The 26,569-nt window shown below is 44.8% G+C and overlaps 2 protein-coding genes across 2 annotated transcripts; one reads left to right on the forward strand and one right to left on the reverse strand.

Moving 5' to 3' along the window:
* Window positions 1-6,097: 6,097 nt before the first annotated feature.
* On the forward strand, window positions 6,098-7,506 carry LOC310787864 (P2X purinoceptor 7-like; the record flags this gene model as incomplete). Its single annotated transcript, XM_083649326.1, has 4 exons — window positions 6,098-6,310; window positions 6,775-6,841; window positions 6,980-7,126; window positions 7,384-7,506. Exons 1-4 carry the CDS (start codon window positions 6,120-6,122, stop codon window positions 7,504-7,506), a joined length of 528 nt encoding a protein of 175 aa, XP_083505452.1. The 5' UTR covers window positions 6,098-6,119.
* A 3,458-nt stretch (window positions 7,507-10,964) lies between these two features.
* Window positions 10,965-12,114, reverse strand: LOC310788127 (uncharacterized protein). Its single transcript, XM_083649634.1, has 5 exons — window positions 11,948-12,114; window positions 11,693-11,864; window positions 11,449-11,597; window positions 11,186-11,362; window positions 10,965-11,039 (listed from the first exon to the last, which is right to left on the reverse strand). The coding sequence occupies exons 1-4, from the start codon at window positions 12,096-12,098 to the stop codon at window positions 11,187-11,189; spliced, it is 648 nt and encodes a 215-aa protein (XP_083505760.1). The 5' UTR covers window positions 12,099-12,114; the 3' UTR covers window positions 10,965-11,039; window position 11,186.
* Between the last annotated feature and the right edge of the window lie 14,455 nt (window positions 12,115-26,569).

The following is a 26,569-nucleotide window of genomic DNA, read 5'->3' on the forward strand; positions in this document are numbered from 1 at the left end:
AGAGAGAGAGTGGGGTCAGAGGAGGACCAAAATGCGTGACTCATTAGTCCAATGAATAGCCAGGAAGGGGTCTTGCGCTACTTTTGAATGCTAAAATAAAGCTGATAGCCTAATGTACAATTTGATTACAAAAAAACTGTCAATTTTGCTGCAACTCGACATTGCTGCTTAATCCAGGACCTTACTTCCTGGAACTCTTGAGAGTAAAAAACTGATTAATTGGAGTGAATGGAGATGTCACAACTTCTATATACATGGCTCTGGTTTGGATGAGCCATTGAGGGAGGTAGGCCTACAATATTGATCACATCAGCAAAATACATAGATGCAAACTAATTATATGCATTTGCAACATATAACATAATAACATGTATTTCATAATACTTATACTTACGTGGCTGGCTAATTAATGAAGGAATGAGAAGTACATGCCAGAAAAATGTGTTACCTGGCTGTTTTGGTGCCTCTTTTGACAACTGCTTCATTAGTCCCTCCACTGGGGGGCAAATGAAGCATTGCGCAGCTTCTGTTTGTGTCTGTAGTCTCTCCCCAGACTCAAATATTATGTTGAATCGCTGCGCTCCGCATACTACATTAAGTGAGTCTGTGCCACTTCACAGCCACTGCTGGTTTTTGAAGGCGGGTTGAAATTGACATGAGTGACAGGTCGTAGCACCGATGAGAGAGCGGTTCAAAAAATGGGCTCCGCCTCCCGTGTCGTCTGATCACAAAGTCGTTACTGATTGGAGAGGACTGAATCCACCACTGGCCAATCACTGGCCAAGTGAACGGTTCCCTCCCATAACCAGCTGGCTGAGGGAAAGTGTCCCAGACCCAGAGAGAGATCTGCAGCATGCAGTAACGTAGTGTATCAGCGTACACTACGTTACTACCACCAGAACTCTCATGGGTCTGGCGTTGAGACTAGCCGTCTAGTGACGTCTGATGTATTGACCCGCAGAACTAAACTACGGTTGGTATTGCCAGAGGACATGTGTAGGTTGGTATTGCCAGAGGACATGTGTAGGTTGGTATTGCCAGAGGACATGTGTAGGTTGGTATTGCCAGAGGACATGTGTAGGTTGGTATTGCCAGAGGACATGTGTAGGTTGGTATTGACAGAGGACATGTGTAGGTTGGTATTGACAGAGGACATGTGTAGGTTGGTATTGCCAGAGGACATGTGTAGGTTGGTATTGACAGAGGACATGTGTAGGTTGGTATTGCCAGAGGACATGTGTAGGTTGGTATTGACAGAGGACATGTGTAGGTTGGTATTGACAGAGGACATGTGTAGGTTGGTATTGCCAGAGGACATGTGTAGGTTGGTATTGACAGAGGACATGTGTAGGTTGGTATTGCCAGAGGACATGTGTAGGTTGGTATTGACAGAGGACATGTGTAGGTTGGTATTGCCAGAGGACATGTGTAGGTTGGTATTGACAGAGGACATGTGTAGGTTGGTATTGACAGAGGACATGTGTAGGTTGGTATTGCCAGAGGACATGTGTAGGTTGGTATTGCCAGAGGACATGTGTAGGTTGGTATTGCCAGAGGACATGTGTAGGTTGGTATTGCCAGAGGACATGTGTAGGTTGGTATTGCCAGAGGACATGTGTAGGTTGGTATTGCCAGAGGACATGTGTAGGTTGGTATTGCCAGAGGACATGTGTAGGTTGGTATTGCCAGAGGACATGTGTAGGTTGGTATTGCCAGAGGACATGTGTAGGTTGGTATTGCCAGAGGACATGTGTAGGTTGGTATTGCCAGAGGACATGTGTAGGTTGGTATTGCCAGAGGACATGTGTAGGTTGGTATTGCCAGAGGACATGTGTAGGTTGGTATTGCCAGAGGACATGTGTAGGTTGGTATTGCCAGAGGACATGTGTAGGTTGGTATTGCCAGAGGACATGTGTAGGTTGGTATTGCCAGAGGACATGTGTAGGTTGGTATTGCCAGAGGACATGTGTAGGTTGGTATTGCCAGAGGACATGTGTAGGTTGGTATTGCCAGAGGACATGTGTAGGTTGGTATTGCCAGAGGACATGTGTAGGTTGGTATTGACAGAGGACATGTGTAGGTTGGTATTGACAGAGGACATGTGTAGGTTGGTATTGACAGAGGACATGTGTAGGTTGGTATTGCCAGAGGACATGTGTAGGTTGGTATTGCCAGAGGACATGTGTAGGTTGGTATTGCCAGAGGACATGTGTAGGTTGGTATTGCCAGAGGACATGTGTAGGTTGGTATTGCCAGAGGACATGTGTAGGTTGCTTCCATGAAAATATTGTAACTCGAGCTGAAACAATCTTTACACAATGAGGGAAAAACAAAAAAGTGTTTGATTCGTTCCTGTTCTCCCCTAACTTCTGCTCTCACTCAGAATGAATATAAGCAATGTTATAGTTTTTGAGATATGAACGTTTGTTTGGCACAACTCAGACTAGTTAACTGTCGTGCTTCGGGGGGGGGTTGCAGTGTCGTGACGTCCTCGTATAGCTAACAGTAAATACACTAGCTCTAAAATATCAATACATTATTATACATGTGATATTAAAGAATGTAATCTATCTATAATCCGTTGCTTGTTTGCTGAAGAAAGATAGATGCATTTTGCGCGGCTACTGCTGCCATCCCACAAATACATAGATTCTGTTATATTTGAAATCAGAGAGACCACAGACAAACAATGAGCCAATCAGCGTTGATAAACAGTGCAACGGGTGGAACTAATGCGGTTGGCAAGTGCGCTGACAGCAATGGCGGCCACCATAGATGAAAGAGATGTTGCTATTGAGGCTGTTTTAAATCAATTAAAACACTTTGAAATCTGAACGGCAGACAGCTTGGAGGGTATTTATTCAAAGAGGATTTTTTTGTATGTTCGCCCGACTGCAGTAACTAACGTAAGATTCAGATTATACGTTGGATTTGGTCTCTAGTGATTGATTAGAATTCCCCTGGGGGGATCCCGTCATAGAAATGACTCAAACAGAGCAATCTCAGACTAGAAGATGAAATAAGTGTATGAGTTGACAATTCAGTCTGATATCAGGCTATGATCAATACTTTTCACGTGAAATCATACGAAGGTTTCATGAGAATATGTTGCTGTACGCTGTTCAAGTCCCGTGACCCCGCCTCTAACGCAGGATCTGTTCTTAACAAAGCGAAAAGGAGGCAAACGGTGCTCAATGCAGGTGAGTCCAAGTTGAAAGAAGGTGCTCTTTGGTCCAAGATGGGGTCATGCAAAATGCATGAAAAAAAAGACGGATCCAAGGCCCGGGCCCAAACATGTTGGCTCATTAATCTGTTCAGTAATGAACTACGCCTTTAATTAAAGCTTTTTAATTAAAGAGTGCCTTGGATCTGGCTTTCTGTTATGATGTCGTCACGCTGCACTTTCTAACCAGTAAAACCATCAGATTTTTTGAAGAGCCCTGCCCCTCCTCCCCTGCAAATTAATACCTGCCTTTCTCTCCTTGACTCACATTCCATTCGATTCTCGCCTGGGACACTGTGGGCGCTGTGGTTGTGTTCCCCCCCATATCTTCAGTGCCTACTGCCCAGGTGGGGTATCTCGTCGTAAGGGCCTTTCTCTCTGTGTGGAGTTTGCATGTTCTCCCCGTGCTCCCCCAGGGGGTTCCTCCGTATATAACCCCCACACTAAAAACATGCAGAAGATCAGATCGTCATCGTCATCCGACCAGTGACGACAACATCTGAAGTTGGTCCCCGGGCGCTGTACGAGAAAGCGACCACTGCTCCTGGCCTGCCCCCCGGAGGAAAGGACATGCCTGGATGGGTTAAATGCAGAGGACACTTTTCACCGGCCACCGTCAGCATGAGTGTGTTGTGGCCGCATGCATGTGTTGTGTTTGTGTGACAATAAAAGACGGGGCTTGTCCCGTTACGAGAGAGTTTTTTTCAGATATTTGTTTTCGGATCCCCCACCCATTTTCTCCCCAATTGTACTATATATGTGCAGTCGACAGCTGGGAGGACGTAGCGCGTGGGAAGATCACGCTATTCCCTCGTTTCCCTCCCCCCCGAACAGGCGCCTCGACCGACCAGAGGAGGCGCTAGTGCCAGTGGCGTAACGTCATTGCCATGGGCCCCGGTGCAAATATTTGCTCTGGGCCCTACCTAACAATTATATTGTTATAGAAAATATGGACTCACTCATTATTATTTTTCGTCAGGCAGATTGTTAGCTGTCTATTGTGCATCAGGACCCCCGAAAGCTAAACAAGAGCTACGTGAAGGGATATTCCTCCTCTCTTGCTCCAACTCCATATGGTCAATGATGTCACCAGAACCTCACAGGAGACTCCGCTGAAGACACGTTGGAAAGAGAACGCATTCGTAATTTCCTATGCGATGACGCCAATCCACTGAATCCAGTAAACTAAACTTAAAGCTAATAGCATTCGTTAGCCCAGTAATCTACATGAGGGCAAGTTCTGACTGCATAAACAGCATGGAAGTTTATTTTGGAGTGGGACTGCAGCAGAAAGCGTAAGTACGTTAAGTCTTCCCAAAGCCAGACTCACTCTTCATGGGCCCTTGACAGCTCTACACCAGCCAGTGGCTAGTGCAGGAACCAGGACTCAAACCCCAGCCAGTGGCTAGTGCAGGAACCAGGACTCAAACCCCAGCCAGTGGCTAGTGCAGGAACCAGGACTCAAACCCCAGCCAGTGGCTAGTGCAGGGAACCAGGACTCAAACCCCAGCCAGTGGCTAGTGCAGGGAACCAGGACTCAAACCCCAGCCAGTGGCTAGTGCAGGGAACCAGGACTCAAACCCCAGCCAGTGGCTAGTGCAGGAACCAGGACTCAAACCCCAGCCAGTGGCTAGTGCAGGAACCAGGACTCAAACCCCAGCCAGTGGCTAGTGCAGTTACCAGGACTCAAACACCAGCCAGTGGCTAGTGCAGTTACCAGGACTCAAACCCCAGCCAGTGGCTAGTCCAGTAACCAGGACTCAAACACCAGCCAGTGGCTAGTGCAGTAACCAGGACTCAAACCCCAGCCAGTGGCTAGTCCAGTAACCAGGACTCAAACCCCAGCCAGTGCCTAGTGCAGGAACCAGGACTCAAACCCCAGCGGCTTCCCACCCGCAGACACGACCAAGCCAGAGCTGCTGCAGCCGGGCTCTGAACCCGGGTCTGCGCGGTGGTAGGAGAGTGCTTTTACCTCTACACTACCCAGACGCCCCATTGGAAGACGTCTGTGTTGTTGTAATTCCCCGCTGGTTGCTGATAGAGGGCGATAGAGTTCGGTTTAATGGCTTCAGAGAGAGGACAATAGCGGTGTCGAGAGTGTAATGTGGATTTGCCACAGTCGGGGGGTGTGGGTGATGAGATGTGGGTTAAGACTTATACCCCCCCCCCCCCCCCCCCTTACACACACACACACACACACACACACACAACACACACATGCATGCACACACACGCACACACACACACACACACACACACACACACACACACACACACACACACACACACACACACACACACACACACACACACACACAGGTTCTTGTAATCTAGATTTGATCTTCTTAAAGGAGGACTTACCCCCTAGATATGTATTAGAACAGTGATTTGAAAATACCTATGGAAAAAACCAAGAAATGACATATGCTCTTGTCTATACTGGACTCTTTGGCTGTGTTGAAGTCCAGATTTCTTTTCGGAAATCGACGCCATTACAGTTTGCAGTTTGCCTCAAAAATAATTTATTTGAGATGGGCCATATCTGTATAAATATCAACAACTAGCCAACGCTGGTGGCCTGTTTGGAAAGAGCTTTGCTCAAAATGGTTGAAAGTTATATCAATTTGGTAATTCAGTGGCGAACTAGAAATTTAATTATTTTCTGCATGTATCTCTATGGCAATTACGTTACAAGAGACTAGTGACGCGAGACTCGTTATCGCCGGCGGCATACTGGCGTAGATACGTCATTGCATCCCCCCCCCCCCCCCCGCCCACCACAATCACAATCATACTAAACACTGATAGCATAGGCTAGGTTAGCTTGTCTCTAGGTTAGCTAAGGTCTCTAACAATGAGTGACTCTGATAGCAGCACAAACAGTCCCTTGACAGAAATGTCCTATGAAGAAGTGGAGGATCCAGACACTGACGTCGAGGATTTTTCTCCTCCGGAGTCCCCTGTCGGCGGCCCAGAACCTTATCAGTTTGAGCCACTAGCACAGGCTGGTGGGGAGCCAGCAGCAGCTATTGAAGCAGTGGGCGAGGAGATGGAGGCTCACCACAGAATGGGAGAGGTCAATGAATGGTATGATCGACAATTCAATTGAATGCCCTCTACAGGATTTGAGTGTTGTACTGTAGGCTAGCTAACAGCATTGGTTCTCAAACGTTTTCACGTGAAGGACCCCTAAACTGACACAAATTAGACCACGGACCCCCATCTGATAAGATTTTGAAACCCATGACCAAAGCAGTCATATACCCACTTCTGTCATTGCCTTACTTTTAATACCCATAGGTGGAAAATACATACAAGCCACTCTCCATTGACTTCAATGTGAAATAGCACTACAAAAAAATGCTAATAATATTTTTCTAATTTCATTTATAAATGACCCAAAGACAATATATTACAACTTTTTTGCTGGGGGCCACCTGGAACCCACTGGCTAACAGAAAATAACATTTTTGAACCAATAGCCCAGTTTTTGCAGTTACATAGGGATTTTTCATGGCACATTTCTGAAATGTCTTTTCCATTTGTAACAGGTGCTCTTGTGGCAACTGCAGCAAGCTCTCTCCTAGTGAGAACATCTGCTGCAAGGAAATACCAAAGGTATAAGCACACCAAATAACCCTAAAAAGCTCCATCGTATCAGTATTTGAAGTAACCTCACATGTACTTCTGTGGTTATAATACATTCATCACTGCATGAGACCACACAACACATATACTGCTTTTCATTCCATGCAGGTCATGCGCAGGTGTGGGCGGCATCACGGTGAAGAAGTCGCCTGTGCAACTCTGCACCCAGGGTTTGAACCAGTTGCCCTCAATCCATATGTGCTGCAGGCAGCATATGGCACTTACCTGCAACTCTTTGGGGAATTGGACGATCCGGTTTTAAATAAGCAAGTATATACAGGGATTTGTATTTACAATATTTTTAATACATATTTAGTATATAAAGTAAACAAGTACTCAGTCTCACAATCTAACATCCTTTCCATCCTGAAAATGATCCCCATTTTGTAGATTAATAAAACAAATTAACATTTTGGCCAAAGCACTGACCATATATATTCCTTCTTTACAGTTCCTACCGGCTTCTTGCATACCGCAACTTTGTGCGTTGGGTGTGGGGTTATCTGGGGAAGCATGTGAGAGTGCGCCTTCCCTCCTGCGTCGTCACCCGCATCAGGATTGAGTTCCCTGAAGATGAGGCAGCCTACACTGGTTTCAGGGAGGCCCCACTCCCTTCACTTGATTTTGAGGACTAAAATAAAATCATTTTCACTCCATCAAGTCCACAGCTGTGTCAATTCCAGAAATTATTTTTAGGCGCAGGATGGTTTTATCATCACATAACAGGTTACATTTTTAAAACATCAGTAATGCAGAACTTATATATTCATCATGTGAAGCCTATTGAGATAGAAATGTTATACTAAACATCAGTAATGCAGAACTTATATATTCAGCAGTTATGTCATTCATCATGTGAAGCCTATTGAGATAGAAATGTTATACTAGTAACCTAGGAGTAGAGAAAGTGGCAGCAAGCAAGCTCAAAGTCAAGTAGAATACAAAAGTGAAAAAAGGAGCTTACTGGTTACTTTATGAGAAATTTAATCCAGAAGTGTTGGTACACAGGTAACCTCAGGTTTACATACAATGTACAACTTCATACAAAATAAGAGACACGGGCAGGAAAACGCAACGCGTTTCAACCTCACTGGGTCTTCATCAGGCTATGGCCTGATGAAGACCCAGTACAGAATGACCATGAGTATGACTTTTTAGTCCATGACCTAATTTTGTTTAGATTGATATAGATTGATGGGAGTTGCTTGGATTGAATTAAAACACTCCTGAAGATACTGGATAGATTTTTTTTTATCAGTGAGGGGTCTCAGTGGTTACTTGTTCTGGTTGACGCTTTACTTTATAAATTGCACTGATAACTGACTGTTCGAGTGCAATTCACAAGGTGAGGGTGACATTTACACAAGATTTTTGATAAATAATCATCACTAATGATGTGGAAGTAAGGACTAAGTTGGTGAAGGCAGCTAGAACAGTCTCGTAAGTTCAGAAAATGACATCAGTTTACTGTAATGCACCGTTTAAAATCAGGAAAAGACTACCAAACTCTAAGGCTTAGTTCACACCGGCCACCCAAGCCTTGCCTTTATCCACGCTTTTAAATAGGCGTCCGTTTTAGTCAACGAGGCTGTGTACACCGGGCGCCTGAGCGCGAACCCTGCGTGTACCCACGCCTCGCCTGTGCCTTGCCGATTTTATCGTTTAGGCGCAAGTTCTATTTTCAAGCCGACAAGGCGCGTGCAGGCAGGCTTCTTCTGTCAAGCCACGAAAGAAAACCACGACAATATCCGTGGGAAATGGCAGTCAACTGAATTTCAAAATAAAATAGTTACTACAACAGTGTTGAGCAGAGAGTGAGATTGACGGGTGGCTATCACGTGGGGCTTTCTTCCCGTCGGCAAACAAATCTTCAAGAGAGAATAGCGACCGAAGAAGCAAGATGGACAATGTTGTTGTGCCAGCACATATTCTTGCAAGATTGCCTCTCTAAAAAGTCTGACTATAGTCAGACCTGGTTATACATATCCAGCATCAATAGAACATTAAATATATCAGATTTATTTTACCTACACATGATAATTCGGGACCACACGTGAAAAAATACAGCCGGGAGAGAGGAGAGGCGCTTGTGACTCGGCTCCAGGTTCAGCGTGCAAAGGCGTGCGGTGTGATCGGTTCACACCCAGCTCAAGGTCTGCAGGTGTAGGCGTGGGTTGAGGCAAGGCAAGGCGTAGGTTCCCTGTGTCTGTGTGAACGTAGCGGGATGATATACTGTATCTAGTCTGCTCTCACGATATCTGTTCAATTCAGGGGTCTACGATCGATATGGGCTGATATCATATGCTCATTTAAGACCATCAGCACAAAAGCTACAAAATGTAATACCTCTGAAAGGGCCTTAATTTTCCCTAAATTAATTTATCAATTTTACTTTTCAAGACCCCGCAGATACCCTGAAGTAACATCCAAACTAAGAGGAAAAAAAAACAGCAGTGAGAGTCAAGAGGGGAAGAAACACCAATTTTCTGTCCCGGTAGTGTTGCAAGGTAAGGCAAGGTTGAAGAGAAGTTTGATTCGTAGCCTGCGCAGGTTGAAGGCAGTCAGATGTTCGACGGGAGACGTCAATCTTGTTCAGCTCTCAGTAGAACCTCTGGTGGGAAACAGATAAACAGATGTTTCAGGAAGACACAGAGAGAGCTCAATGCCGTAGTGTTTAGTGTTCAGATACAACACAAGTTTGTGTGTGGTCTCAGATACCTTGCACACAGCCATCTGAAGTGGAGTCTGTTGAGCTGATAAAACCTCGGCATGGACTCAACCCCACCACTGGACAGGAACTAATTTGTCCAAGTAAAAAAAAAAAATGTTTGAGGTAATAATCTGTGCTACTTTGCAGCTGTTTTGGGAGGAGAACCGACAGGTCATAGCACCAATGAAAGTGATTCCTTTTCAACAGGCAGGTTGGGTGGGCTAAAGTCGCGTATGAGCATAAGAACTCATGGGTCTGGTGTTGAGACTAGGCTGTCAGTAAAAGTGATGGGGAGGTAATATTTTTTTGATTAAAAAGACATACATAAGTTTCAGTAGTTATTTGTTTGATTATACTTTTCAGTCTGGCTGTCAGTATTTCACCATGTTGTGAAAGCGATGGGAGGGATTTTTATTGAGAAGAAATAAGGTTTTCATCAAGTTATTTGTTGCTGCTTTGATTAAATGTATTTCACAGAATATCAATAATTATAATGTAGATTGAATTCACTCTTGTACTTTTTGAACAGGTTAGACAAATTGGCTAACATGACATGGACCAAATGACTTGAAACTTACTTGGGCCTTCAGCATGGAGGGACATGTAGTCGGCAGTCAGTTGTTAGACGTTGTTCAGCTCTCAGTAGAACCTCTGGTTGGAAACAGATAACAGATGTTTTGGGAAGACAAAGAGAGGTCAAAGAGGTATCATTTAGTGTTTAGTACTGATACAAGACAAGTCTAGTTACTGCTAGAATATATTTGTGTGTGATCTCAGATACCGGGCGTGCACACAGCCATCTGAAGTGGAGTCTGTTGGGCTGATGGAGGCACGGTTGTGCAGTGGTAGTGCTGTTGCCTCACAGCTACAAGGTCCTGGGTTCAATCCCCCCCTGGGACGCTGTGGGCATGTTCCACCCCCCATGTCTTCAGTGCCTACTGTCCAGGTGGGCTATCTTGTCGAAAGAGCCTTTCTGTGTGGAGTTTGCATGTTCTCCCTGGGGTTCCTCCATATATAACCCCCCCAGGGCCCAAAATTAACACCCGCCAAGCGCTATTGGCAACCAGATTTTACATTTGACGGGTGACGCTCAGGGGTCTACCCGATTCTTCAAACAAGTATTTTATAACGTCCTTTGTTTAATAGTGGACGGTAAATATTCGGGAACATTACTGGCTGCAATGGCCATCTGAGAAAAATCCTCAGCAGAATCCTTGACGTATTTATGACAAAAATTTGATATATTATTTTGGCCAGTAAGAAATATGCCTGGCGGGTGGATTTTTCCCCGCCATCTACCCGTCACCTGGCCGGTGAGTCAAAAAGTTAATTTCGGGTTCTGAACCGCCCACTAAAGACATGCAGAAGATCGTCTGACCAGCGGCGGTTGGAAGAAGTTGGTCCCCGGGCGCTTCACTGCAGTGACAGCCTCTTTCCTGGACAGGAACTCACACGTCACTGGAAAAAAAATAAAAAAAGCGTGTAGATTTTTAGTTCGATAACAGGGATATATCAGCGGATAGTAATACAACTGGCAAACAACCACTTTCAGTGATCAATAACCAGAAATATATTCTTACAAACTATTATGTAATCAGCCAAACCTTAGCTATTCTTGAAGAATCGTGACTTGTGTCTGGCCACTGCTTCAGCTTTGTCAGGCCTCTGAAACTGTGCACATAGAGCCTCTGGGACAGGAACTGCATCAAGGAACTCCTGATACGGACGCGGCTCTCCCACAACATGATCAAACAATAGCTCCATCAATGTGTCGATGTAGCCTTCAGTGTACAGATAAAACAGAGTTATAACACAACTTTCCCAAAATGAATCATGATGCTGCACTTATGACAAAAAAAATAAATACCTGAAGTGGGATGACTCTTCAGTGCTTGCACACTGTAGTCACCGTGCTTGTACTTTGGATACACGATCAAGTATCTCAGTGCTCCAGCTGCAGTGGATGAATGTGTTCTGTCTGCATTTTCATTGTAGTGCATTGCCGTCAGCTGCAGTCTAATAAGAAGCACATTCAGTTAGGTTCAGCCATTACAAAAAATGGGAGGGGAGGGTGAATACTAGAAGTTAGAAAATATACAGGCATTGAATACCTGCACAGCATTCCAGTGAAGGAGAACACCACATTTTTGGGGGCAAACTTGAGGATCAGACTGTGAAACGACTCAATCCCTGAAGTGTGGTATTGTGGACTGATTTTTATGATGTCTTTTATCAGTCTCGGAGCCAGCAGAATTGCTGTCAATTTTTCACATGCTGCAGTACCTACACACAGGAGTAATGTAATTAACCCAATTTGGCAACATAAATAGCTGTAAACATGATCAGCGATTTACAACTGCACTTACTTGGCTCGAGCCACTCCCTTGCCTGCTCACCGACTAGAGGCTGGTGGAGACACTTTGGAAAAAGGGCATTGTCATGGGTGTGGAGATTCTGGGTGTGGCTGGCGACGGAGGACCACTTCGCCTCAACCTCCTGCGGTGATGCAGAGGTCATAGCCGACCAATAAATGTGGTTCACCACACTCTTCCTCCACAAGGCCACCTTCTGCATTCCTTTCACTTTAGCAAGTGCATCAATCTTTTTCCCCACGCCTGGGCACAAAACATAAAGCTTACAAACACAAATTGTAAGAGAAAATTGCAGCAATATGATGTTTTAGTATCGTTTCATACATACCCTTTCCAATATGCCACGGGTCAAAGTAGTGAGTAATCTCACTTCTTTGCTCCCGCAAAAATTTCCGGACTCCTGTATGTCTGTCAGTGACTACAGCTTTGACTGGGACTCCCTTGCGCTCCAGCAGAGACAGACTTCTCTCAAATCCCTCCTTCTCCATCCGTCCGCTGTTTCCAACTTCATTGCTCTGGTGATGGATCAAAAAAATAGATATATGCTCTGCACAGTATATACAAAAGGACTCATGTGAATTATTTTTCTTACTGTTTTTCTATCAATGTCTCACCTGAACCAATTGAATGTCAATGACTTTGTTTACTTTGAGATCCATCATAGTGTAGCTCCCATACTTTGCAGAATGTCCTAAAAACAGGAGAGTAAAGAGTAATAAAACTATAAAATAACAGTACTAAAAAATGTTGAAAATATGCTGTAGCTATGCTGTAGCTAACTATCATACATCCTCATCAAATCCTCACCGGGGCTGTCCGCGCGCATGTCACCCCCGAGTGTCACATCTCCACCAGCTATGCTGTCATTGATTAGAGCCTCCTGGTCCTGGTTCCACTGCCAGTTGATGGTGGGTAAGAGGAGGTTGGCCTGGTGTTTATGGAAGGTCTTTTCCGAGATTCCTTGGATCTTGAAGGCTTCCATGAACTAAAAGGAAAACAGTAATGTGATGCGACATAATTGCAACCTACTACCGGAACAAAACATATTATAAATTTGTTCCTGTCTCACCTTTGATGTTTTAGCAAATGATGAGCCTGTGAACAGAACCGCAGCACACAGCTGAAGGTTCCCTGCTGGTATGTTGTTGTTCACCATTGGCTGGCTGGACCACTGGTCAGCGTGGTCGCAGTGATGGCAGTACTGCTTCACCCGGAGGAGTGTCCCAATGACTGTTTTGGTGATCTCACAGCTCCGGTGGCAAAGTGAACATTTTTCAAACAGCTCCATTAATTTGTCTTCGTAGACGATGTACTTGGTCACTGCATGAGGTGGCAATGCATTTGAGGTACTAGAAAAGGGAAAGACAAATGATATGGTGTAAGGAAAATGCTCTGAGTATGAATGAACCTTGTGTTGACAAAAATCTGACTAAATAAACCAGACAACAGCACTTCTAAATGACAGACTACCATTATCTGTGACTGAAAACCATCACATAAAAAGCAGTAGTATTCTGAAGTAAATGCTTTACCTATCCATGGAACTGCCGGTTAAAACTAGCGGGGAGCTGGACTCCTCACACCGCTTCCTTTTGACTGGGGGAGTGCCTGGGCTGGAGCTTGTTTGAGAGTCAAGCATTGGCTGGGCCTCAGGAACCAGTGTGCTTGTGTCACACGACACATTCCTGCTAGGCACTCGGGCCTGAGTAGCTGCACATGAAGAAAGGGTTTTACAGTAAGCAGCGCAAACTCAAATATGTGAGCACCAGCTAAAGTTCTAAATAAACGCTAAAAAAGCTAAAGAAACACCTGACACTGATAGCTGTAGCTTATAGGCTGTTACTACAACGAGTTGAGAGGCAGCTGCAGTGACAGTGATGATACCAAGTCATTTTTTGCAAGTATTTGGTCACAAGTCCAAGTCAAGTCTCTTATGGACAGTGGTGGAAATGGGGGGAGGGGGGCAAATAAAGAAAAAAATAAAGATTGTTTTCACGGGTCCCAAATCTCAAATCAAGTCTAAAGTGTTTGAGGACAAGTCTCAAGTCACTGTGTGTGCAGTGTGTATGACTCAAGTCCAAGTCTCAAATCCAAGTCCCCATCTCTGGATGATACTGATTTGATTTTAATCTCAATAAACAGATAGGCTAATATATAAATTGGAATACTAGCCAGGGTTAGCTCTAGCCAGGCTAGTCATTGTTAGCAATAACAGTTGATAACAACACACACAGGTGGTATTTGGCCCATACGAACAACGTAGCAACATGCCCACAGACAGAAGTTTAGACCAGGGGTTAGAAAACATAATGGGCACTTATTCTTCATAATGTATCATATTTAAAATCACTCAAAACAGCCAATTTAGGTCATCTCGTTGGATTTTTCTAGCTTCATAAGCAAATTGTATGGTTTGTCTTAGACCTCCTGGACCAGGGAGAACCACAATAAGGGCTGCATATTGTAGTCTCAAAAAACACAAGTCACTTGTATACAATAATTCCAGGTCTGCACGCCTGTCCTCCGTGTATCGAGAACCGTTTGTCAGGTCGACTTCAAACTTACAGTGCTCTTTCAGACTCGATTGTGTCTAGCTTCAGCCCATTCATCATTATACATGTGTAGCAGCCTAGCAGGTGTATCAACCTAATATTATGACTCACCCTTGCTTCGTCTGGGAGGCTTGATGTCAGCCTGTCCAATAGCATGTTTTGTGCTGACTGCTTCAGTCTGGCACGCCATGTCTCTAAACTGACTCACACACACACACACACACACACACACACACACACACACACACACACACACGTTTTTTTTTCCTGCTAGTGAGCAACTTAGTATTTTTTTCCCCCTGCTAGTGAGCAACTTAGCATATTATTTTTCAATCAGGCAGTCTAGTCTATTTGGCGGACATAAAACCACTGAAACTAACGCTACGTTTAGCGCGCAAAATTACCTTTCTGCCGATCGTATTCCAATTCTAATTAGCCTACCTATTCACATAACATAAACGAATTATTCATCAATACCAGCATATCAAAGGAGCTAGCTTCGACTCACCTCACGATGCGGCTGTGATGGCGGCCGTGTACTGCCACTGGCCACTGACCAAGGCACGGCATGCCTTTTGAGTTTGAGATGCGTGGCGTATCCCTGCTCAACTTCACCAGCATTCGCAAAGCAGTCCCTTGTGAAATGCCGCTGGCATACTGCTGCTGCTGTAGGCGGGACACGGACACCACTCTCCAGGCCCAGCGCAACCAGCCACTTCCGCAGAACCTCTGGGTCCACAGGGAAGCTGTATAGCACGGCACCACTGCTTTTACAGCCGGGGAAGACGCACCTCCGACCCATTCTGCTCGACTAAAACTATCACTACAATAAGCTATGAAGGCTAACGCTAGGCTAACGCTAATGCTAAAGCTAACAAAGCTATCTAGCTACTAACTAACTAAACTACTACACTACTATGGAGAAAATCGAACCTAACAACTGTCTAAAATCACTAACTTACTAGAACACAACCTATAAACTAACAGCGCACAATCTACTATCTAACTTCGTATCTATCTCTGTCTATCTCTGTCTGTCTATCTCTCTCTCTCAAATCTCCTACTCTACAAAGCCACTAGGCTGAGAGCAGTGACTTTTATAAACTTTGAGGTGAAGCTGTTACAATACAGTACTGTAGGTGGCGGTAATGCACAAATAAGTTTGCCAACCGCCATAAAACACTAGAAGAAGAAGAAGAAGAAGAAGAGCACTGCAGAGGGTACAGGGGGAGTAGGGGAGTAACCATCTTGAAATCCCATAGTCTTTGGTTCACCATGACGTCATGACGTGTCAAATATCCCATTCATTTGAGAAAGAAAAAAAAAGCAGTCTTACACCCTTAGAGGGCGCTTATGCCAGGTATGCTGCTGAAAAATGATACAAATTGTAAAATGGCAACAGTTTGGTGTCAAATGTGGAAATTTTGACCAGAATTCTTCACACATCACCCCCAAAGTCATATATATTGGTTAAAAGCTGAAAAAAAGTGTTTTGGAGGTAAGTACTCCTTTAAAGACAGATGGACCCCCCTCAGAAATGTGGTGATGTAATTTAACTTTATTGACACGTCACGTCATTGGTCACGTGACAGCTGTCTGTTCTGCTGACTGCTGTGTGACAGCCTATCAGTGCCGTCCTGCTGTGGTTAGCCCCGCCCACATTTACACAATGTGTGTGTGAGTGTGTTGTCATCCTCCTGTGTGAATGAGAAACATATGACCTCAAAATGACTGCCCCCTCCCCCATACTGTCCTTTTAATCTGCCATCTGTCTGTGACTGTGACTGTCTCTCTCTCTCTCTCTCTCTCTCTCTCTCTCTCTTTCTCTCTCTCTCTCTCTCTCTCTCTCTCTCTCTTTCTCTCTCTCTCTCTCTCTCTCTCTTTCTCTCTCTTTGTCTCTCTCTCTCTTTCTCTCTCTCTCTCTCTCTCTCTCTCTCTCTTTCTCTCTCTCTCTCTCTCTCTCTCTCTCTCTCTCCCTCTCTCTCGCTTTCAAACACAGATCCTGCAATATTTCCATAAAGAAAGCCCGCCATTAAGCTGACTTTGCCTTGTTAGACAGAACCAAACAGCTCTCAAATAAAACATACACTACATAGCTTTTTCAACATTCATTTTTCCCGTCCAGTTCACAGGCAGCTGTTCTCTAATCCCTGTTCCATTCCCAACAACAACAACAAAACTAAACTGCAATCTAGAAAAACATGCAATATAAAAACATAGATAAATATAGCGGCAAGCGGCAACACTAGGGGTTCTTTTATAGTATCTAACGCTACATTTTGAGATTAGCCAACAAGCACAACCGTGCACACCAGCAGTGTAGTGATGTGGGAGCACAGCTCCCACACTTTTTCTCCAAGGGTTTGTTTTTACAATAGTAAAATATGGGGAGGCTGTTCCATAGTTGTGCTCTCCCAGTTCTCCAGATAACACTACACACCTAGTGCACACCTATCGCAAGGCTAACACAGTAGCCTAGCCTAGCTAGTATAACACATCCGAGCTAGGTTAGCACTTTGTGCTAACTTAGTATACAATGAATGCTAACTCAGTATACAATGAATGTTGCACTTTGTGCTAACTTAGCTTTTCAGCTTTTTCCCCCGCTTTCCTAGCTGTGGTTGCCGGACATGATCTCTGTTATACGGATGGAGAGACTCAGGTTCCTGAGGACCAACTCACTTAAAGGGATACACCCTTTTTTTAAGTTTAGCTCATTTGCCACATCCCCCCACATAGCCAAGATACCCCTTGCCTTTACCGGCATTGTCCAAGCAGTATACAGTGAGATACAGTCGTGAAGTTAGTAATTATCACCATAGAATGGAGGCCAATGGAACCGCTGTTAAAAATCCACTAAAACACACATCTCACGACACTGAAATACATGTTGTGCTTCGGGGACTCACCACACGATGAAATATCAATGCAAAATGCACATAGCGGTGTTTTTGGAAGGAAAATATAATTTTTTTTTGGGATCCATGCTCCACATCTACACCACCAGTCCATCCCGGTTCGTTCTCTCCCCTCGGCCGCCCGGCTGTTCGGCTGCCTCAGCCTCTCGTCTTGTCCGCTCTGCTTCTAAAGCCTGTAGTTCTTCCTCAGTATATTCTGGTTCAAATAGATAAGGTTCGGGGTCTTGGTTTGTCCAGTAGTAATCGTCATCATGTTCTCTCACGAAGTCCGCCATGATTAGTAGTTATCGCAGTTGTCCTTTGTTTTGATTACATTGGTTTCCATGGTGCTTTGAGGCGCTGTGTGAGATCAGTGTGCCTGCGCCTGCGGCCATGTTTGGAAAGTAGTGCCGTCTGTCTATTTTCCTTCAAAAACACCGCTATGTGCATTTTGCATTGATATTTCATCGTGTGGTGAGTCCCCGAAGCACAACATGTATTTCAGCATCGTGAGATGTGTGTTTTAGTGGATTTTTAACAGCGGTTCCATTGGCCTCCATTCTATGGTGATAATTACTAACTTCACGACTGTATCTCACTGTATACTGCTTGGACAATGCCGGTAAAGGCAGGGGGTATCTTGGCTATGTGGGGGGATGTGGCAAATGAGCTAAACTTAAAAAAAAGTGGTGTATCCCTTTAAGAGATTGATAACTATTTGGGAGCGGTTTGTGGCCTACCTTGACGAGGTTAGGACTGGTTTGTGGCCTACCTTGACGAGGTTAGGACTGGTTTGTGGCCTACCTTGACGAGGTTAGGACTGGTTTGTGGCCTACCTTGACGAGGTTAGGACTGGTTTGTGGCCTACCTTGACGAGGTTAGGACTGGTTTGTGGCCTACCTTGACGAGGTTAGGACTGGTTTGTGGCCTACCTTGACGAGGTTAGGACTGGTTTGTGGCCTACCTTGACGAGGTTAGGACTGGTTTGTGGCCTACCTTGACGAGGTTAGGACTGGTTTGTGGCCTACCTTGACGAGGTTAGGACTGGTTTGTGGCCTACCTTGACGAGGTTAGGACTGGTTTGTGGCCTACCTTGACGAGGTTAGGACTGGTTTGTGGCCTACCTTGACGAGGTTAGGACTGGTTTGTGGCCTACCTTGACGAGGTTAGGACTGGTTTGTGGCCTACCTTGACGAGGTTAGGTTAGGTTAGGTTTGTGGCCTACCTTGACGAGGTTAGGACTGGTTTGTGGCCTACCTTGACGAGGTTAGGACTGGTTTGTGGCCTACCTTGACGAGGTTAGGACTGGTTTGTGGCCTACCTTGACGAGGTTAGGACTGGTTTGTGGCCTACCTTGACGAGGTTAGGTTAGGTTAGGACTGGTTTGTGGCCTACCTTGACGAGGTTAGGTTAGGTTAGGACTGGTTTGTGGCCTACCTTGACGAGGTTAGGTTAGGTTAGGACTGGTTTGTGGCCTACCTTGACGAGGTTAGGACTGGTTTGTGGCCTACCTTGACGAGGTTAGGACTGGTTTGTGGCCTACCTTGACGAGGTTAGGACTGGTTTGTGGCCTACCTTGACGAGGTTAGGACTGGTTTGTGGCCTACCTTGACGAGGTTAGGACTGGTTTGTGGCCTACCTTGACGAGGTTAGGGGCGACGGCTGCTCTCTCATGGACCCTCTTGTGTGAGATCCCATGCGGGCACATAGACACCACGTTGTGATATTGATGATATGATTATGTATGTTTTTCTTTTCTTTTCCTGCATCTGAGTTTGTTTGTTTTTGTTTGTTGGTGTTCTGAAAATTGCAAAATAAAATATTGAAGAAAAAAACATGTGGCTTCATACCATGTGCTTGTCATGTGACTTTTCTTGTGTGTATTTATTTGCCACAGTTGCCAGTGTTTTTAAAAACAAATGCTTTTTGAATGTTCTATCACCTGGATGTTTGAAAATGAACTTTCACAGACATCTTGTTTCATAACCACATTTTGTGACGGGTTGAATAGTCGACTACTCTGGGTCGCCCCCTACAGTTGACATGAGTTCAAGTTGTAGTTGTCTCCTTGATATGTAGGAAGCTTACTTTTTAAGCTCTCTCACTCACTCACTCTCTGTCTCTATCTCTCTCTGTCTCTCTCACTCACTCTCTCTCTCTGTCTCTATCTCTCTCTGTCTCTCTCACTCACTCTCTCTCTGTCTCTATCTCTCTCTGTCTCTCTGTCTCTATCTCTCTCTGTCTCTCTCACTCACTCACTCTCTGTCTCTATCTCTCTCTGTCTCTCTCACTCACTCTCTCTCTGTCTCTATCTCTGTCTGTCTCTCTCACTCACTCACTCTCTGTCTCTATCTCTCTCTGGGAGTCAGGATGATGGAGGGATTCAGTCATTCGCTTACCTCCTCCCCCCTCATCAACCTCCAGCTGGGCCAGAGAACCACGGGTAGGAACATCCATGATCTATCTATCTATCTATCTATCTATCTATCTCTCTATCTATCTATCTATCTATCTATCTGCTCTATCTATCTATCTATCTATCTATATCTATCTATCTATCTATCTATCTATCTAACTATCTATCTATCTATCTGCTCTATCTATCTATCTATCTATCTATCTGCTCTATCTATCTATCTATCTATCTATCTGCTCTATCTATCTATCTATCTAACTATCTATCTATCTATCTATCTATCTATCTGCTCTATCTATCTATCTATCTATCTATCTGCTCTATCTATCTATCTATCTATCTATCTGCTCTATCTATCTATCTATCTATCTATCTATCTGCTCTATCTATCTATCTATCTATCTATCTAACTATCTATCTATCTATCTATCTATCTATCTGCTCTATCTATCTATCTATCTATCTATCTATCTATCTATCTATCTATCTATCTATCTATCTATCTATCTCATTTCACTCGGACCAAAACTTAAAAACAAAATGCCCCCCAACAAAAATGTTGTTGTTGTTGTTGTTGTTGTTGTTGTTTTGGTTCTTGTGATTTGTGATTAGCTGAATTGTTTGGTTTGACCAAGTACAAATATTTTTAGAAGCATTTTACGAAATGTAAATGAAAAAAAGAATAGCGGATGAAATCTCTTGGTGCGTATGCCTAAACCAGAAGTGGGGGTAACTTTGGCTCTCTATTAAGCCCATGGCACACCAATCAAACATTCTACAACAAACACAGATGTTTGTTTGGTGCCATGGCTGTCTGTCCTTGTTTGGAGATGTTTGCTCAGATTCCACATGTTCAATCCTTGTTTGTCTGTGTTTAGCACATGGTACACCAAACAAACCTCCAACAACTGGAGTTGGCAGTTGTTGGATAACATTTCCTTGGTGTGCCCTGGGCTTTCAAAAGTGTCTGCATGCTGGCCATAGACTGTAGGCTATCAAAAGTGTCTGCATGCTGGCCATAGACTGTAGGCTATCAAAAGTGTCTGCATGCTGGCCATAGACTGTAGGCTATCAAAAGTGTCTGCATGCTGGCCATAGACTGTAGGCTATCAAAAGTGTCTGCATGCTGGCCATAGACTGTAGGCTATCAAAAGTGTCTGCATGCTGGCCATAGACTGTAGGCTATCAAAAGTGTCTGCATGCTGGCCATAGACTGTAGGCTATCAAAAGTGTCTGCATGCTGGCCATAGACTGTAGGCTATCAAAAGTGTCTGCATGCTGGCCATAGACTGTAGGCTATCAAAAGTGTCTGCATGCTGGCCATAGACTGTAGGCTATCAAAAGTGTCTGCATGCTGGCCATAGACTGTAGGCTATCAAAAGTGTCTGCATGCTGGCCATAGACTGTAGGCTATCAAAAGTGTCTGCATGCTGGCCATAGACTGTAGGCTATCAAAAGTGTCTGCATGCTGGCCATAGACTGTAGGCTATCAAAAGTGTCTGCATGCTGGCCATAGACTGTAGGCTATCAAAAGTGTCTGCATGCTGGCCATAGACTGTAGGCTATCAAAAGTGTCTGCATGCTGGCCATAGACTGTAGGCTATCAAAAGTGTCTGCATGCTGGCCATAGACTGTAGGCTATCAAAAGTGTCTGCATGCTGGCCATAGACTGTAGGCTATCAAAAGTGTCTGCATGCTGGCCATAGACTGTAGGCTATCAAAAGTGTCTGCATGCTGGCCATAGACTGTAGGCTATCAAAAGTGTCTGCATGCTGGCCATAGACTGTAGGCTATCAAAAGTGTCTGCATGCTGGCCATAGACTGTAGGCTATCATGGACGTAGCTTCATGCTGGCCATAGACTGTAGGCTATCATGGACGTAGCTTCATGCTGGCCATAGACTGTATAGACTGTATAGACTGTAGGCTATCATGGACGTAGCTTCCGTCACCCATTGGTTTGTGGTTAGTGGATTTGAAGCCTTGAGTTTCCAATTGTAACCGGTGCCATCTTGTTTTCTTTTGGAGCCAGACGTGACCATATTTGGACACGAAGAGCTGCAGCACCGCCTGTTGGTCTGTGATCCGCGAGCTGCGCGATCACTGGACAGGCCATGTGTCAATCACCCCAAAGCATTGTCTGCTTTATCATATATTTGACTCTAAATGGGACCATAATATAATATATATGTGTATTATATATATATATACATATATATGTATATATATACATGAAAGGGAGCATGTGGGCAATGTTTAATTTGTTTGTTTCAATTTTTGTCCCACTGATGATGTCATAGTGATGTCATAAGACCACTGATGATGTCATCAGTGATGTCATAAGCAGGGCCCGAAATTAACGTTTTGACCCACCGGCCAGTGGCGGGTAGATGGAAAGAATCTACCCGCCAAGCTTATTTCTTACCGGCCAAAAAAAAAACGCATTTTTGTGTCACATATATCCATTTTTTTCAGTACATTTCAAGTAGATAAGGTATTACGTTTAAGAATACACACTTAAATAAGAGGCCAGAGTAAAATTTGAAGCAAATTATTTTAATATATTGATTGATGATTGATTAATCAATACATGTCAAGTCAATCTTATCAATAGGCCTACATGTCAAGTCAATCTTGAGCTTAAATTGTTGCAAAAAAAAACAACGCAGCTAAAAGTAATAACTGCGACAGTCTCAGTGCACAGCGCACAACTTGGGCTACACACCTTTCTCTCCCACTCACACCTGGCACCTGCGTTAGCTCTCCTGCACTCGTTCTTGGCTCCGCTTCGGCTTTATTGGTGGTAAGCATTTTGATTAATCTCCTCATCATATGAGCTCGGCAACAAGCGCGAGCGATTGATTCATTGATTGATTCGCCCGATGTAGGCTGTCAATTTAGCAGAGGTTAAAAGACGCTTCTTACCTCCGCTAAATTGACGACTGCGTTCCATTCCACTCCAGTCATGTTTGGTAGTCTATACGGCAGAGCCAGAATGAAACAGTCTCACAAAGCACTCGTGCCAGCTGCGCACCAAAACACACATAACTATTATCTCCTCATATATACTGTATCATACGAGTGTCGGCAACAAGTGCGAGCGATTGATTGATTAATTTATTGATTCGCCCGACGTTAGGCTGTCAATTTACCTCCGCTAAATTGACGACTGCATTTCATTCCAGTCACGTTTGGTAGCCTATACGGGAGAGCTAGAATGAAACAGCCGCAGGAAGCACTCATGTTATACTACCGCACTGAACGCACTAACGTTAGTTCAGTGACTGAACGTACTAACGTTAGTTCAGTGACTGAACGTACTAACGTTAGTTCAGTGACTGAACGTACTAACGTTAGTTCAGTGACTGAACGTACTAACGTTAGTTCAGTCACTGAACGCACTAACGTTAGTTCAGTCACTGAACGTACTAACGTTAGTTCAGTGACTGAACTAACCTTAGTTTCAGACTGCTTCCTTGTATATTGTGAATGTGCGCTGGGATCAGCGCTTCCCAGCGTTTAACAGTCAGAAAAATACGCTAGGGACACAGGCGGCTACACACAGTTTTAATATTACATGACGACTATTTTGCGACCCGCCACGTGGCGGACAGATGCCAAATCTAACTCGCCAAAGCTAAAATATGCCCGCCATTGGCGGGTGGCGGGCTCTAATTTCGGGCCCTGGTCATAAGACTGCTGATGTCATCAGTGATGTCATCAGATGTGAAGTTGTGACATCATCAAGAGCAGGTGAGCCCGCACAGGGGTCGAGCTGCAAGCCTGGTGGGCAAGCCTAGGAATCGAGCGTGCGTAGCGCACGGATGTCATAAGAGTCGCCCCCTGCAGGCCATTAGAAATAATGTAGTCCCAGAGAGAGGGAGAGGTAGAACTCTCTCTCTCACCCACACACGGCTTTGACCTGCATGTGTGTTTGTGTGTGTGTGTGTGTGTGTGTGTGGGGTGGGGGGGGGGGGTGGGGGGGTTGACCTTTGACCTCATTTGATCTGTCATGTGAGAGACACTGTGTGTATGTGTGTGTGTGTGTGTGTGTGTGTGTGTGTGTGTGTGTGTGTGAGAGAGAGAGAGATGCGGGAAGAAATGTAACTCGACCCCCCGCCAACTTGCCCTCCTCCTCTTCCTCCTCCTCTTCCTCAGGCATGATTTGACACACTTCTTTTAAACACTACCATCTGGACCCGCTCTCCAGCTCTCTCTCTATGTCTCTCTACCTTCTTGTTTGTCCCTCGCTCTCCCTCTCTCTGTCTCTCTCTGCCTCTCTCTCTCTGTCCAGCTCTCTCTCTATGTCTCTCTACCTTGTTGTTTGTCCCTCACTCTGTCTCTCTCTGTCTCTGTCTCTCTCTGCCTCTCTCTCTATGTCTCTCTACCTTGTTGTTTGTCCCTCACTCTCTCTCTCTCTCCCTCTCTCTGTCTCTCTCTGCCTCTCTCTCTATGTCTCTCTACCTTGTTGTTTGTCCCTCACTCTCTCTCTCCCTCTCTCTGTCTCTCTATGTCTCTCTCTCTCTGTCTCTCTCTGCCTCTCTCTCTATGTCTCTCTACCTTGTTGTTTGTCCCTCACTCTCTCTCTCTCTGTCTCTGTCTCTCTCTGCCTCTCTCTCTATGTCTCTCTACCTTGTTGTTTGTCCCTCACTCTGTCTCTCTCTGTCTCTCTCTGCCTTTCTCTCTGTCTCCAGCTCTCTCTCTATGTCTCTCTACCTTGTTGTTTGTCCCTCACTCTCTCTCTCCCTCTCTCTGTCTCTCTCTGCCTCTCTCTCTCTGTCTCCAGCTCTCTCTCTATGTCTCTCTACCTTGTTGTTTGTCCCTCACTCTGTCTCTCTCTGTCTCTCTCTGCCTCTCTCTCTCTGTCTCCAGCTCTCTCTCTATGTCTCTCTACCTTGTTGTTTGTCCCTCACTCTGTCTCTCTCTGTCTGTCTCTCTCTGCCTCTCTCTCTATGTCTCTCTACCTTGTTGTTTGTCCCTCACTCTGTCTCTCTCTGTCTGTCTCTCTCTGCCTCTCTCTCTCTGTCTCCAGCTCTCTCTTTATGTCTCTCTACCTTGTTGTTTGTCCTTTTTTTTCTACCTGTAGATGTTCTCTCCATCTGCATTTCTGAAGCTGAAGCTTGTTGCTTTTATTATGCCTCCTCCGTACGATGTTCGTTAACGCGATATCTGAGGAACGCCTTGACGGAATTTCATCAAATTTGCCTCAAACATCGACTTAGACTCAAGGATGATCTGATTACATTTTGGTGGTCAAAGGTCAAGGTCACTGTGACCTCACACACCCAATTTCCAAGCTCTGTAACGCAATACTACAGGATATCCTGTATTATAAAACGGCTCTCTCAAATCAAGCAATCTGATTGGTTCACAGCCATTGTATAATTCCAGTAACCGAGTTCAATAACCCATGGCCATGGGTTGTTGGTTGCCATGGCAACTCTCTTACTAAGAGAGTAATAATAAGGCTTACCTCAAATGACAACGTAGAAAAAAAAATGGCGGAGACAGCTGTCAGATCCTTGTGAATCGATCTTCGCTTATAACTTTACTAATACTTCGCAGAAAATTATGTTTTGTACAAGAATAGATGCGGGCTAATGTCTTCTTTGCAAAAGAAAGGCTGTTAACTCCGCATTTAACCCCGCATTTAACCCCGTAACGTTAGTTGGTGTCGGCTTTGCAGAAAGCATTCAGCTTCTCAGCAAGCGCTGAGAATGCAACGCTGCGCTCGAGCTGCCTGTCGGCTTTCCAGAAAGCTCTCAGCTTCTCAGCAAGCGCCAGGATTGGCCAATGTCAACTTCAGTCTCCAGAACGATCCAATCAAATCACCCGCATGTTCTTGCGGTCCCGCCTTACAGTAGTGTTTCAACTGACTCTATCAGAATGACATGCCAGTCGGAGTCGGACTTATAGTATTATTATTATTATTATATTATCATACTTGGAAACCGTTTTATAAAAGCAATATAGCACTCGAGCTGCGTGTGTTGTGGAATATATCCCCCTGCTCAGCAGTTATCCCACTCGGCCTGCGGCCTCGTGGGATAACAGCTGATCAGGGGGATATATTCTTCACAACACACTGGCTCTCATGCTATATTGCTTAAGTATACCACAGGATATCCTCATATCCTGTAGTATACTACATCCTGTACAGGATATCCTGTATTATAAACGGCTCTCTCAAATCAAGCAATCTGATTGGTTCACAGCCATTGTATAAATCCAATAACCCACTCCAATAACCCATGGCCATGGGTTATTGGTTGCCATGGCAACTCTCTTACTAAAAGCCTTTGGTTACCTCAAAAAAAACAAATGGCGGAGACAGCTGTCAGATCCTTGTGAATCGATCTTCGCTTATAACTTTACTAATACTTCGCAGAAAATTATGTTTTGTACAAGAATAAATGCGGGCTAATGTCTTCTTTGCAAAAAAAAGGCTGTTAACCCCGCATTTAACCCCGCATTTAACCCCGTAACGTTAGTTGGTGTCGGGCTTTGCAGAAAGCACTCAGCTTCTCAGCAAGCGCTGAGAATGCAGCGCTGCGCTCGAGCTGCCTGTCGGCTTTCCAGAAAGCTCTCAGCTTCTCAGCAAGCGCCAGGATTGGCCAATGTCAACTTCAGTCTCCAGAACGATCCAATCAAATCACCCGCACGTTCTTGCGGTCCCGCCTTACAGTAGTGTTTCAACTGACTCTATCAGAATACCATGCCAGTCGGACTTATAGTATTATTATTATTATATT

Source organism: Poromitra crassiceps (genome assembly GCF_964638095.1).
Source record: "Poromitra crassiceps genome assembly, chromosome: 13".
NCBI classification, from domain to species: Eukaryota; Metazoa; Chordata; class Actinopteri; order Beryciformes; family Melamphaidae; genus Poromitra; species Poromitra crassiceps.